Genomic DNA, 15,733 nt, shown 5'->3' with positions numbered 1-15,733 from the left:
CTGGAGTGAAGTAAATGGAATTATATTATTATGAGCTTCTTTTCTTTTTTTTTGAGATGAAGTCTCACTCTTGTCCCCCAGGCTGAAGTGCAATGGCATGATCTTGGCTTACTGCAACCTCCACCACCTGGGTTCAAGCGATTCTCATGCCTCAGCCTCCCAAGTAGCTGGGATTACAGGTGCCTCCCACCATGCCTAGTTAATTTTTGTATCTGTAGTAGAGACGGGGTTTCACCATGTTGGCCAGGCTGGTCTCGAACTCCTGACCTCAGGCAATCCGCCCACCTCAGCCTCCCAAAGTGCTGGAATTACAGGCGTGAGCCACCGCACCTGGCCTATGAGCTTCTTATATTGTACAAGAAGTAGTGTTTGGGTCAACAGGGATGTTAAAGATGCATAGTATCGTAATCATTAGAGTTACCACTAAAGTTAAACAAAGAGGTATAGCTAAAAAACCAACAGAAGAGCTAAAAAAGAAAGTAAAAATTGCTTTATTCAAAGAAGGCAAGAAAGAACAAAGAAAGTTGGGAAAAATAAGAAACAAATAGCAAGGCGAGACAAATAGCAAAACAAATAGCAATGGTTAGACAAAAGTCCAACCAAATCAGTAATAAAATTAAACATAAATGTACTGAACACTCCAATTATAAAGTAGAGATTATCAGGATAAAAATAATAAGACCTGGCTGGGCATGGTGGCTCACGCCTGTAATCCCAGCACTTCGGGAGGCTGAGGTGAGGGGATCACGAGATCAGGAGATTGAGACCTTCCTGGCTAACACGGTGAAACGCTGTCTCTACTAAAAATACAAAAAAATTAGCCAGGTGTGGTGGCGGGCGCCTGTAGTCCCAGCTACTCGGGAGGCTGAGGCAGAGAATGATGTGAACCCAGGGGGTGGAGCTTAGAGTGAGCCAAGATGGCACCACTGCACTCCAGCCTGGGTGACAGAGAGACTCCATCTCAAAAAAAAAAAAAAAAAAAAAAAAAAAAAAAAAAAAAAAAACCTAACAAATACTTTTAAATACAATGAGAGTAGCTGGATGTGGTGGCTGGTGGCTGACATCTGTAATCCCAGAACTTTGGGAGGCTGAGGTGGGTGGATCCCTTGAGCACAGGAGTTCAAGACCAGCCTGGGCAACATGGTGAAACCCCATCTCGCCGTGTGGGTGTGGTGGCACATGCCTGTAGTCCCAGCTGCTTGGGGGCTGAGGCAAGAGGATTGCTTGAACTTCTGGAAGTGGAGGCTGCTGTGAGGCAAGATTTTGCCACTGCACTCCAGCCTGGGTGACAAAGTGAGACCCTGTCTCAAAAATAATAATAATAAAAATAAAACATAATACATAAGTAAATAAACAAAAATAAATAAAATAGTGAAAAACACAACATTCCAAAATTTGTGGCTGGGCGTGGTGGCTCATGCCTGTAATCCAGGCACCTTGGGACGCCGAGGCAGGCGGATCACCTGAGGTCAAGAGTTCAAGATAAGCCTGGCCAACATGGCAAAACCCCGTCTCTACTAAAAATACAAAAATTAGCCAGGCATGGTGGCAGGTATAATCCCAGCTGCTCGGGAGGCTGAGGCAGAAGAATCACTTGAACCCAGGAGATGGAAGTTGCAGTGAGCCAAGATTGTACTGCTGCACTCCAGCCTGGGCAACAGAGCAAGACTCTGTCTCGGGGAAGAAAAAAAAAAGTGTGGACTGGATGCGGTGGCTCATGCCTGTAATTCCAGCACTTTGGGAGACCAAGGTGGGAGTATCGTTTGGATCCAAGAGTTTGAGACCAGCCTGGGTAACATAGTGAGACCCATCTCCTACAATAAATAAATAAATAAATAAATAAATAAATAAATAAATAAATAAGTAAGTAAGTAAGTAAGCCAGGCGTGGTAGCACATGCCTGTGGTTCCAGCTACTTGGGAGGCTGAGGTGGGAGGCTATCTGGAGCTCAGGAGGTTGAGGCTACAGTGAACCATGACTCTACCACTACATTCCAACCTGGGCAACCTCAGAGTAAGACTCTATCTCAAAAAAAAAAAAAATTGTGGGATATAGCTAAAGAAATACTTAGTTGGAAATCTGCAGCTTTAAATCCTTATATTAGAAAACAGAATGTGGGAGGATAGCTTAAGGCAAGGAGTCTGAGACCAGCCTGTGCAAAATAGCAAGACCACATCTCTACAAAAATAAAAACAACCAAAAAATTTGCTGGGCACGGTGGCTTGTGCCTACAGTCCCAGCTGCTCAGGAGGATGTGGCAGGGGGATCCTTTGATCCCAGGAGTTTAAGACTGCAGCGAGCTCTGATCGTGCCACTGTATTCCAGCCTCGGCAACAGAGCAAGACTCCGTCAAAGAAGAAAGAAATCTAGACATACCATAAGAAAAGGTAAGAAGAGGGAGGAAAGAAGGGAAAGAGAAGAGTTTCTAAAATCAATGATCTGAAATATTTAAGAACTCCAACAATCACAAATAAAAAGACAACCCAATTTTAGAATGGATAAAAGATTTGGATACACACATCACAAAAGAAGAGCTACAAATGATCAATATGCATAGAAAAACGTACTCAACACCATTAGTCAAGGAAGAAATGGAAATTAAAACCACAAGATATTACTGACAATGCTGAATTGACAAGAACGTGAATCAACTCTCAAATATTGCTAGTAGGACTGCAAAATGGCAAAAACACTTTGGGAAGCTGGCAGTTTCTAATAAAGTCAAACATCTTCCCAGCGATTTCACTCCTAGGTATTTACTCAAGAAAAATATGTCGACAAAAAGACACCACAAGAATGTTTATAGCAGCTTTACTCATAAAAGCCCCAGACTGAAAAACAACCAAAACATTTATCACCAAGAGAATGGATAAACAAATTCTGAGATATACACAGCATGGAATATTTCTCAGCAATAAAAAGGAATAAAATACTGATATAAACAATATGGCTGAATCTCACAAACACCAAATAAAAGAAAAAATCAGACACTAAAAGCTAGATATAAGAGTATATACTCTATGATTCCATTTTAGGAAGTTTAAGATCAGAAACAGTTATAGAAATAGAAAGAAACAGAAACGGTTACCTACCTCTGGGGCTGGGAGAAGGGAGGTGTGTATTGGCCCCTTATGGGGTCCAGAATAGAAAAAAAAAGTTCCACAATTTGAGTCATATTTACATGGACATGATGCTATATGGAACAGTGTTTACAGAACTGGTAATTAAATGAGTGATCTAGCACAACTTCTCTCCATAAAATGCTCACATTTGGGCCGATATATATATTTGTCAAAATTCAACTTGTACACTTAAGATCAGTGCATTTTATTCTAAGGAAATTATACTTCTTAAAATAACACTAAAAACCCCCCAAACTCTGAAATTTTAAGCAAGCCATTATTGAAGTAGATCCTAAAAACCTTTTTAGCTGCCCATTATCTTAAAATGTTATATTACCAGCAACAAAACTATTGAGAAACATAGTACATCTCTTGGAATCTCGAATCATTACCTCTCTGGAATGCTATATATGTCATAAGAAAATCTAGACATATCATAACAAAAAAACTGGAGAACTGACAAAAACAAATTGACTACATTTTAAAAGCATATTTCAAAATAAACTTTTAAAAGGATAGATTGTTTTCCAACAAATAATGACAGTTCACTGTGTTAAATAGTATACTTTCGATTATGGACGGAAAAACCAGGCAAGAAATGCAGAACCTGGAACTTAAGAAGTAAATATGCAAAATTTAACCCTGGCTGGAAAGAATTGCTATTGAGAAGGTATGAATGAAATATTAGCTCTTGAGACTAGAAGCATGAACCAATGGAAATAATCAGAAAGGATATACTATAAAACATCATTTTAGTTATAAATTTTACCCAACCTTATGATATGGTTTGGCTCTGTGTCCCCACCCAAATCACATCTTGTAGCTCCCATAATTCCTATGTGTTATGGGAGAGAACCAGCGGGAGATAACTGAATCATGGGGGCGGGACTTTCTCGTGTTGTTCTCATTATAGTGAATAAGTCTCACAAGATCTGATGGTTTTAAAATGGGAGTTTCCCAGCACAAGCCCTCTCTTTGCCTGCTGTCATTCATGTAAGACATGACTTGCTCCTCCTTGCCTTAAACCATGATTGTGAGGCCTCCCCAGCCATGTGGAACTGTAAGTCCATTAAACCTCTTTCTTTTGTAAATTGTCCACTCTCAGGTATGTCTTATCAGCAGTGTGAAAACAGTAAATTGTTACCAGGAGTGGGGTGCTGCTGAAGATAACTGAAAATGTGGATGCAACTTTAGAAGTGGGTAACAGGCAGACGTTGGAACAGTTTGCAGGGCTCAGAAGAAGACAGGAAAATGTGGGAAAGTTTGGAACTTCCTATAGACTTGTTGAATGGCTTTGACCAAAATGCTGACAGCAATATGGACAATAAAGTCCAGGCTGAGGTGTTCTCAGATGGAAATGAGAAACATTTTGGGAAATGGAGCAAAGGTGATTCTTTGTATGTTTTAGCAAAGAGACTGGCAGCATTTTGCCCCTGTGCTAGAGACTGGTGGATTTGTACTGGAGAGAGATGATTGTACTTGAGAGAGATGATTTAGGGTATCTGGTGGAATAAATTTCTATGTAGCAAAACATTCAAGAGGAGACTTGCGTGCTGTTAAAGGCATTCAGTTTTGTAAGGGAAGCAGAGCATAAAAATTTGGAAAATTTGCAGCCCAACAATGCAATAGAAAAGAAAATCTCATTTTCTGAGGAGAAATTCAAGCTGGCTACAGAAATTTGCATAAGTAATGAGGATCCAAATGTTAATCCTCAAAACAATGCAGAAAATGTCTACAGGGCATGTAAGAGGTCTTCATGGAAGCCCCTCCTATCACAAGCCTGTAGGCCTAGGAGGAAAAAATGGTTTCATGGGTCAGGCCCAGGGTCCCCATGCTGTGTGCACTCTAGGGACTTGGTGCCCTGTTTCCTAGCTGCTTAAGCATGACTGAAAGGGGCCAAGGTACAGCCCGGGCTGTTGCTTCAGAAGGTGGAAGCCCCAATACTTGGCAGCTTCCACATGCTGTTGAGCCTGAGGGTGCACAGAAGGCAAAAACTGAGGTTTGGGAACCTCCCTCTAGATTTCAGAATATGTATGGAAATGCCTAGATGCCCAGGCAAAAGTCTGCTGCAGGGGCAGGGCACTCACAGAGAACCTCTGCTAGGTCAGTGTGGAGGGGAAATGTGAAGTTGGAGGCCCATACAGAGTCCCTACTGGGGTACTGCCTAGTGGAGCTGTGAGAAGAGGGCAACCGTCCTCCAGCCCCCAGAATGGTAGATCCACCAACAGCTTGCACCGTGAGACTGGAAAAGCCATAGACACTCAATGCCAGCCCATGAAAGCAGCCAGTGGGGGGCTATACCCTGCAAAGCCCCAAGGGCAGTGCTGCCCAAGGCCATCGGAGGCCACCTCTTACATCAGGGTGACTTGCATGTGAGACATGGGGTCAATCTCCATGTGAGACATGGAGATCATTTTGGAGCTTGAAGATTTGACTGCCCTGCTGGATTTCAAACTTGCATGGGGCCTGTAGCTCCTTTGTTTTGGCCAATTTCTCCCAACTTGAATGGCTGTATTTACCCAATGACTGTATCCCTGAGTGTATGTAGGAAGTAACTAAGTTGCTTTTTAATTTTACAGGCTCATAGGCAGAAGGGACTTCCCTTGTCCCAGATGAGACTTTGGACTGTGGACTTCTGAGTTACTGCTGAAATAAGTTAAGACTTTGGGGACTGTTGAGAAGGCATGATTGGTTTTGAAATGTGAAGACATGAGATTTGGGAGGGGCCAGGGGCAGAATGATATGGTTTGGCTCTGTGTCCTCACCCAAATCTCATCTTGCAGCTCCCATAATTCCCATGTGTTGTGAGAGAGAATCAGTGAGAGATAACTGAATCATGGGATCATGGGGGTGGGTCTTTCCCCTGCTGTTTGCATGACAGTGAATATGTCTCACAAGATATGATGAGGTGTTTTGTTCGTTTGTTTGTTTGTTTTGAGACAGAGTCTTGCTCTGTTACCAGGCTGCAGTGCAGTGGTGCTATCCTGGCTCACTGCAATCCCCGCCTCCCAGGTTCAAGCCATTCTCCTGCCTCAGCCTCCCTAGTAGCTGGGATTACAGGCACATGCCACCACACCCAGCTAATTTTTGTATTTTTAGTACAGACGGGGTTTCACCATGTTGGCCAGGATGGTCTCGATCTCCTGACCTCATGATCTGCCTGCCTTGGCCTTCCAAAGTGCTAAGATTACAGGCATAAGCCACCATGCCCGGCCAATGATGAGGTTTTAAAAACAGAAGTTTTCCCTGTACAAGCTCTCTCTTTGCCTGCTGCCATCCATGTAAGATGTGACTTGCCCCTCCTTGCCTTCCACCATGAGGGTGAGGCCTCCCCACCCTTGTGGAACTATAAGTCCATTACACCTGTTTTTTTTGTAAATTGCCCAGTCTTGGATATGTCTTTATCAGCAGCAGGAAAGTGAATTAATACACATTACAATATTCCCTGTGAAAATATCTGCATATATATTTGAGATTCTTTTTAATGACATGTTATACAGCATAGTGGTTACAGAGTTGATGTATAAAGAGTGATCCTGCATGACTTTTATCCTTAAAACTCTTTTAAAAACACTTAAAAAAACTTTTTAGAAATGAAAAATGAATGCCTACATAGGATATTGATTAGTACAGAGACAAATATTATTTTTGGAGATACTCTCCATTAGTATTAGTAAGCAATTATCAATGTGCTGTAGTCAAACAAAAAGTGAAATGTGAAAAGGAGCACTTCTCACCTGATGTACTCCTCTTTATTTTCTTCTGTTACAAGAATATTGCCACCATTAGGTTTCAGATCATGACTCTTAATTTCACCTAGAATTTCTTTGTCAACGGAGAAGTACATTTCCAAACCACATTCCTCAATATTGTTTTCCCTGCACAAATGAAATTAGCACTATTTGTTATATCCACCAATTCAATCATAATTTATGAGTTTTTAACTAAAGGCCCATGTTCTTAAATAATTAATATTAAGCTATAACATCAAAATAAGAAGAAATAAGATTCTATTCTATGGTCATCATATTATTGCCAAAGATCTTGGGTATATTTTTGTAAAATTTATCATATTGAATAAAAAGACAGGTTTGATATATAGATCATTTAAATACAATAAACCAATTATGTGCTTACAGTTTGGATAAGTTATCAATACTACACGGAATGCATATAACTATATTTTAATAGATTACATGGAAAAAGAAACTTACTTAACCCAGATGAGAGAATTATAAAATTCTGGATCAATAGATTCTAAATCCTTGAGTCCAACTGGTTTGTTCAAGATACGCTTATAGAATGGTAAAGAAAAACCTGTGTCTATGAATTTCCCATGGAACAGAGCCTATGAAAAAAGGAAACAAGACCGCTTAAAATAATCGTACAATAATCATTTTATTTCAATATGTTAGATGAATTATTCATTTAAAAACACTTCTCTGGGTCAGGCATGGTGGCTCACGCCTGTAATCCCAGCAATTTGGGAGGCCGAGATGGGTGGATCACCTGCGGTCAGGAGTTCGAGACCAGACTGACCAACATGGAGAAACCCCATCTCTACTAAAAATACAAAAATTAGCCGGGCATGGTGGCACATGCTTGTAATCCCAGCTACTCAGGAGGCTGAGGCAGGAGAATTGCTTGAACCTGGGAGGCAGAGGTTGTGGTGGGCTGAGATTGCACCATTGCACTCTAGCCTGGGCAACAAAAGTGAAACTTCGTCTCAAAAAAACACGTCCCTGGCTGGGTATGGTGGCTTATACCTGTAATCCCAGCACTTTGGAAGGCTGAGGCAGGTGGATTACCTGAGGTCAGGAGTTCGAGACCAGCCTGGCCAACATAGCAAAACCCCTTCTCTACTAAAAATACAAAAATTAGCAGGGCATGGTGGCGCACACCTGTAATCCTAGCTACTTGGGAGGCTAAGGCGGGAGAACTGACTGAGTCCAGGAAGCAGAGGTTGCAGTGAGCCAAGATCATATCACTGTACTCCAGCCTGGGTGACAGAGCAAGACTCTGTCTCAAAAATAAAAAACAAAACAAAACAAAAAACCACTTCCCTTTCTCTCATATGATCTGTTATGGCACCTAAGAGAAAATTTAGTATTGCTGAATAAGCAAAGTAAACATAATTCTTGACCTGCACTTACCATGGCAATAAATCTGCCAATAAAACGAAAATATTTCAGGTGATCTGGATTGATGTAAGAAGCGGGGTTTATCTGCAAGCAGTAGTTATCCTTCCCTGCATATTCAAACAGGCAATACATTGGGTTCAACACTTCATGTGACAAAAGAAAGAACCATTCTCTGAAATCAAAAGAAAATTTATGATGAAAAATCTTGTAGGTTACCAAGAAATCAAAGAACAGTGCTATAAAGTTCTCAGGGATCTATACCCCTCAGCTAGTGATAGTTTTCTAATCTCATGTTGATTTTTATTGCTTCTGTTCAAACTCACATCTATTTCACAGAGTTGGTAGTATACACCATCTCTGGTAGATGGTAATATACACATTATTACATTTCAAAGAATCTAAGACAACATTGCACCTTTATTTGATGAACCACTAAATTGTATTTTCCCAATTTTACCTGAGATACATCTTAATTTCAGAGATATTATAAAATGAAAATATTCATCTTACAATCAATGAAATACTGTTCATAGGCAAATTTAAAATTCACTATTCACCCATGTGAGTAGAGTGGCTGAAATCAATCTAATATTCCATCTATTACTAAGTCCCATAATAATCCTCATCAAGTGCCACTACTCCCTACACGTTAAATCAATATGAAAATTCTTCCAATTTCACAGAGGCAGTAAGGGACTTAATTCCAGCCATATTAGAAAAATGCTGAGACTCTAAGTCAAACATTGTGAAAATATGAACCAATATTAACATAAGATTACGGTTACTAAAACTATGTAACATGGGTGATCTGGGGTAATACATGTGGCATAAGCCTGTAATCTGGATCTCTTTTCCTGTTAGTTCATGGCCTCTTGTGATAAGTGTATCTCATGACACAGTTTAATATTGCTAGTTTATTTTCTTATTAGGAATGAATGATTGCTCTCCTCTTCAATTGCCTTTAACTTGTACAAAATTACATGTTTCTACTCATATTTGTTATTTATCCATGATTATATCATATATTTTGAAATAATTTTATTTAAACTCAGAAACATAATATAAATAAGAACTACTAAAATGTAGCCACCAATTAGCGTGCACACAAAGACACAGGCTCTGAACTAGGTCATTAATAAACAATATTTCTACTCTTCACAATAATCCTAGAAATGTAGATATTAATATTCTTATTTTACAGATGAAAATATTTGCCCAACGTCACATTATTGGGAGCAGAAAAAGATTCAAATCCCGTCTTGACCCCAAAGTCCTTGTCTTTGCACAATGCCACCTCTACGCAAATTTTTAACCTGGTGTGATATATTATTATGGAATAAGCAAAGCAATTCTCACTAGAGACTATCTTCTAGGGTCCAATATCAAGCTCCAATATGAAGAAAGCAGAATTAAGACTTTCAACTCCTATTTTGTACAACCTTCTATATTTTCATGACAAATATACTAATCTCAGTTGGAAACTGAATAACTATTACCTGTATCAGTAATCTGTGGTGGGGAAAATGACCTGATCACTATAATGCCTTGTGTTTTCTGTGGAACAGATATGAGAGGTGGTAGACTGAACACTGGTTACTGGTTAGATGATACAAAGCTTGCATCCAGGCTGTACAATTTATTATGTGCCTTAGGTGAGTCTCTAAGCCTCTTCATCATCCTATACAATTCAGGTTACCCTGAAGATTAAATGAGTGATGTGGTGAAATCAATCAGCTGTACATGATATAGAAAGTGCTGAATTAACTGTTTTTTGAAATTCTGTAGCTACAGCATAATAAAGGTATAATAATTTGACATATTTCATTTTCCTAAAATATAAGATTGAGAAAATAATACTTGCAAGTGAAGTGCAATGGTACCTTTGGAGGAAAGGAACTAAGTTCTGAGTATTCATATTATCACTACCTTGCTACACCTCCATAATCTAAACCTTCTTCTCCTGGAAAAATCACCCACAAACGTCTTCGCAGATCTTGGGGACTGAAGCTCATTATCTAAAAAACAATAAAGTAAAATAATTGGTGAAAAAAGCTATTGAAACACTGTCTACCACTTCTAGGTTTGACATCTGCTTCGTTATAGGTAATTGAAATCTCCCATGACACAGAAAGGTGTTCATGGTCTAGTCAAAACCACACATACAGAAAATACATTATAGTAACGTTTAATAATATTTTATTTATTATACACATCTACATTTTTATATACTTTATACACGTGATTTTATTTATTTACTTTTAGACAGTCTCTCGCTCGTTGCCCAGGCTGGAGTGCAATGGCACAATCTCGGCTTACCACACCTCCGCCTCCCAGATTCAAGCGATTCTCTTGCCTTAGCCTCCCGAGTAGCTGGAACTACAGGTGTGCGCCACCATGCCCAGCTAATTTTGTATTTTTAGTAGAGATAGGGTTTCGCCATGTTGGCCAGTCTGGTCTCAAACTCCTTACCTCAGGTGATCCACCGGCCTTGGCCTCCCAAAGTGCTGGGATTACAGACGTGAGCCATCACGCCCGGCCATGATTTTATTTTTAATGATGCTATTATTGACTTATAATGTTGCCTATATCAATTACTTAGAACATAGATGGGCATGGTCAGAGGTTGGGTGGGGTTTTTGTGGTCTGGTTATTAGGTTTGGTTTTGACTCATAGCCAAAGGTACACATAACAGCTAACTGGCTAACCGAGAAATGAAAACCAGTAGTGCAGAGAGACCCAGTTAACTTTCGAAACTCATTCTCAGTGGCAACCTATAAATACCTACAAAAACTACTCAAATTTTGTGTCCCCCTATAGGTGGTTAATAGGATCATCTTCATATTTGAAGGACAGTACATTACTGAGCTACAATGAATAGGTCATTTGGTTTCCTGCCATGTAAAATTATTTGACCAAAATTGTCTGTGTATAGCACTGCATATATCAATTACTCTTAGAAAAAAATACAGAAGAACATGGAAAGGGAGAAGTTGATATAATGCCTACACTTTATTGAGTGATAAGAATGAATTACCACACTTAAATATCCAGAGAGGATCAGTAAGTAACCTGTTTATGCCAAGTTCTCTCAGTTCCCCCACAAAACTATCACATTTATGAATTCACATCCCACTCAACCCAGAAAATCCCAGATGTAACAAAAAACTTCAATGCTTATGACATATGTACATGTTTATGCCAAGTATTCTACAAATAGTATAGGCTAGGTATATAGCAACGCAAATGAGAAATGTCACAAGGTTAAAACTATCTTTAAATAATTCCTTTTGAGTTCCCGACCGCGGGCGATGGCTGCCGCTGGAGGCGCCCGGCTGCTGCGCGCCGCTTCTGCGGTCCTCGGCGACCCGGCCGGCCGGTGGCTGCACCACGCCGGGTCCCGCGCTGGAGCCAGCGGCCTGCTGAGGAGGCGGGGGCCGGGCGGGAGCGCGGAGGCGAGCTGGCCGCTGAGCGTGTTGGCGGGGGCGCGGAGCAGCTCAGAAGATAAAATAACAGTCCACTTTATAAACCGTGATGGTGAAACATTAACAACCAAAGGAAAAGTTGGTGATTCTCTGCTAGACGTTGTGGTTGAAAATAATCTAGATATTGATGGCTTTGGTACATGTAAGGGAACTCTGGCTTGTTCAACCTGTCACCTCATCTTTGAAGATCACATATATGAGAAGTTAGATGCAGTCACTGATGAGGAGAATCACATGCTCGATCTGGCATACGGACTAACAGATCACAGTTGGGCTGCCAAATCTGATTGAGAAAATCTTTGGACAATATGACTGTTCGAGTGCCTGAAACAGTGGCTGATGCCAGGCAATCCATTGATGTGGGCAAGACCTCCTGAACTAGAATAGGAATATTTTCATGGAATTTTAGCTATTTTTATAATTATTATTTAAGTGATTAAATGAGAACACGGATGAGTGGACTTCGTATTATGACTAGCTTTACTATTTTAATTCACCTTGTATAACTATTGAATTTTGTCATTCTTGAAGAAGTATGCAATTTTTATTTTGGTTATATTACAAAAATGTCAGTCAAATATTAAAAAATAGTTAATGTGATAGAAAAATCTTACATATTTTTTTCTTATGTTTGTTTAGCGACTTTAGCAAAATGTTTTCATATAATCTCATCTGTTTACCTGGAAGATAGGTTAAGGAAATATATTATTATTCCTGTTTGATGTAGGTGAAGGCAGAGATCTAACCTGGCTTGTTTATGGCCATACCACTAATTAGAAAATCTATACTAGAACCTGTGTCTTATTACTATAAGCTATTATGTTCAGACTGAAACTGGAGAAATTATGACAATTTGTAGCAGTAGTTAAATCTGAATGTGTATGGACAAAAATATTTAATTGCTCAGTAAACTGCTTAACTTCAAAGATAGTTATTAACCTTATAAATACATATTTCAAAATTTTGATTCTGAAGTCTAAGTTTGAACGTAGACATAACGCTATCAAAGAAGTTTGATCTCTGTTTTGACTCAACTAGAGGAAAAATGATTGGATGTGTTTATTCTTTTCTAAGCAGAATGGTTTAACTTTGTACTCTTTGAAAAATAATGCTGATTTATAAATCTCTGCCTATAACAGAATGGAAACCTTATGAATGAATTGTGTTTCTCTGTCCTGAGCTGGAGAAGGGAATGAGAAGGCTGACACGTTGCACAGCCCCAGGTGGCACCATTCTCTCATGCAAGGATGGGGCTCCAGGGTGAGCAGTGTGGGCTGCAGTGTGTCAGTCCCAGGAGGGAGGGAGTGGGGAGCACCACAGATTACCACATATGTGTGGAAGACATTTGTATCCTTATCTTTACTATAAATAAATCCATAAAAGTTAAAAAAAAAATTCCTTTTAACAAATGTCTAATATGAAGGAAAAAAAATAGTTTTCTCCTGTACTTTCCCCCATAACCAGTTGTGCTGTGTTAACAGAAGAAACACTATCCCAGAGCAATTTTATCCAACAGCTATCCAAAGAAAATCTGATGCTAATTTTGCAATTAGTTTTGTTACCTTTAAGCAATCAAATTGTTCTCTTACATTTTTATTAACCAGTTATTTGATGGATGTCAAATCTAGGGTGACAGTTTTAAAAACTGTTTTAGAACCATCTAGTCTGTTATTTTGCAGAAGACTTTAGGTTTCAAAGTCAAAAGATAAAGGAACAGTTTAATCATGTTTTGCATCTTTCCAGGACTGGTAAGAGGTAAGCAAGTTGCTTCAAGAAACTCGTCCAACAGAGTGATAAAAGGGTGGTTATGAACATAAAATTAGAAATGGGCAAGGACTAGGGTGGGGAATGGCCTGTGACACTTACATCAGATCAAGGGGATGACTCATAATTCTCTAAATAGCCTCAGTAAAGCTCCAGTTCCCACTAAAAAGTTTTCTGCTCCTACACAGCAGGATGCAAACTGGCTTTTTCCTTTAATGTCAATAACTGACGTTCCATTAGTGAATGAACAAAACTGATTCTGAAAGCAAGTAGCCAGCTACCACCAACTGTCTCAACCTCTTTTCCCTATGCATCCAATTCCATACTTCTTGAAGCTGTAGTTGCTACACCACCACTGGTGCTTGAAAATAAAGAATCACTTCCACATCTGGCTATAAAACAAGGACTAACCAGATGTTTTCATTTTAAGACATTTTTTCACTAGTTATTTTAATCTTCTACATAACACAATCATGTTAACATTTAGTTGCAGTAGGTTATTAGTAATATCTGCAAGATAAAGGCAAATAGTAGATTAACTCAAGTTTTTTTTTTTTTTTTTTTTTTTTTTTTTTTTTAATTGAGATGGAGTTTCGCTCTTATTGCCCAGGCTGGAATGCAATGGCATGATCTCGGGTCACTGCAACCTCCACCTCCCAGGTTCAGGTGACTCTCCTGAGTAGCTTTACAGGATTACAGGCATCGGCCACCAGGCCCAGCTAATTTTTATATTTTTAATAGAAACAAGGTTTCACCATCTTAGCCAGGCTGGTCTCAACCTCCTGACCTCAGGTGATCCACCCGCCTCAGCCTCCCAAAGTGCTGGGATTACAGGCATGAGCCACCATGCCCAGCGAGTAAATTAACTCAAGTTCTGAAGACAAGTGAAAAAATCTGCTGACTACTTCTGAAAACTCATATATATCTTTTTTTAGATACTGTCACCAATGACCATTTTTTTTCCTGTTAAGAGTAACATATGCTTATTGTAAAAATCCAAGTAATACTGAAGTGTAAAAACAAGTCTTCCCCTCTCCTTTCTACAATCTGATAATGTTCATATGGGTATTTCCAGACCTTTGGCTACCAAAAACCTATTATCTTATCTATGCATTTATTTCAAATCATACCAGTTTAGAAACGGAAACCTGAAACACACACACACACACACACACACACACACACACACAGACACCTTAAGCCCTAAGGTGGCTGGCAATGAGATCACATTTGAAAAATTCAAGGACTTCAACTCAAGAAGTTCCAAACCATTCAGATTAAACTGACAGCACCAAAAGCGGGTCCTAAGCTAGCAGCCAGGGGAAAAATTATTGAGAGAATGAAACAGTACCTGTTGAAAGGAATCCTCAAACAATGTTTTTCTTGTCACTGTAATCTTTATGTGCTGTGGCATGGCCAGTTGCTGAAATAGAAGAATGACTTAAGTCAACTCTCATCATTAAAATAGCCTATCAAAAAAATCAAAAGGGGAAAGTTTTATTTACTTTTATCTTTCCTTACAGAAACAAGTAGACTATGAATATAAATTTATATTCAATAATGTTTACCAATGCATCTGTGAGTATTCATGCTAATTATAGATTAATATATGCAAACAGAAGAACTGCAAGATTGATCTCATATGCACACTGCTTACTTAATAATGTGTCAAATAAATCTTTACTTAATCTTATTTTCCAACAGTTAATCCAGATTCTTCTTGCTTCCATTGGTCCAGTTAATTACAAGAGTTTCAACTGTAAAAATATTCATCACAGTAACTCTGACTAGGGCATTCATTTGATTTAGAACCCATAAAAAATCATTAATTCCAGTAAATATCTATACATAAGAAATAGTTGATCGCATCTGAAAAAAACACTGAATATAACATCTATATATGGACATGTTCATGTATGTATGAACATGTATATATCTATCAAAGTCATTTATATCAAATGATAGATATAAAAACGGCTGGTGTCCGGGCATGCTGGCTTATGCCTGTAATCCCAGCACTTGGGGAAGATGAGGCAGGAGGATCATTTGAATCCAGGAGTTCAAAACCAGCCTGGGCAACATAAGGGGACCCTGTCTCTACTAAAAATTAGCCAGGTGTGGTGGAGTGCATCTGTAGTGTCAGCTAGCTACAAGGCTGAGGCAAGAGGATCACTTGAGCCCAGAAGGTCAAGGCTGCAGTAAGCCATGATGGCACCACTGTACT

General features: G+C 39.3%; 1 protein-coding gene and 1 pseudogene across 6 annotated transcripts in view; one reads left to right on the top strand and one right to left on the bottom strand.

Annotated features, from left to right (window-relative positions):
• ITCH (itchy E3 ubiquitin protein ligase) overlaps positions 1 to 15,733 on the bottom strand; it is a 156,095-nt gene that overhangs the window by 29,539 nt on the left and 110,823 nt on the right. For all 6 annotated transcript variants that reach the window (XM_063720616.1, XM_054542165.2, XM_024238866.3 and 3 more), the window contains 5 exons: positions 14,861 to 14,932; positions 10,190 to 10,278; positions 8,276 to 8,435; positions 7,337 to 7,470; positions 6,860 to 7,000 (listed from right to left, as the gene is read on the bottom strand). In XM_063720616.1, the coding sequence (XP_063576686.1) occupies positions 6,860 to 7,000; positions 7,337 to 7,470; positions 8,276 to 8,435; positions 10,190 to 10,278; positions 14,861 to 14,932 (596 nt within the window). The remainder of the gene's footprint in view (positions 1 to 6,859; positions 7,001 to 7,336; positions 7,471 to 8,275; positions 8,436 to 10,189; positions 10,279 to 14,860; positions 14,933 to 15,733) is intronic.
• LOC103888790 (adrenodoxin, mitochondrial-like) lies at positions 11,572 to 12,228 on the top strand (annotated as a pseudogene).

This window comes from Pongo abelii, chromosome 21 (genome assembly GCF_028885655.2).
Source record: "Pongo abelii isolate AG06213 chromosome 21, NHGRI_mPonAbe1-v2.0_pri, whole genome shotgun sequence".
NCBI lineage: Eukaryota > Metazoa > Chordata > Mammalia > Primates > Hominidae > Pongo > Pongo abelii.
This window is presented reverse-complemented; position numbering and strand designations above follow the sequence as displayed.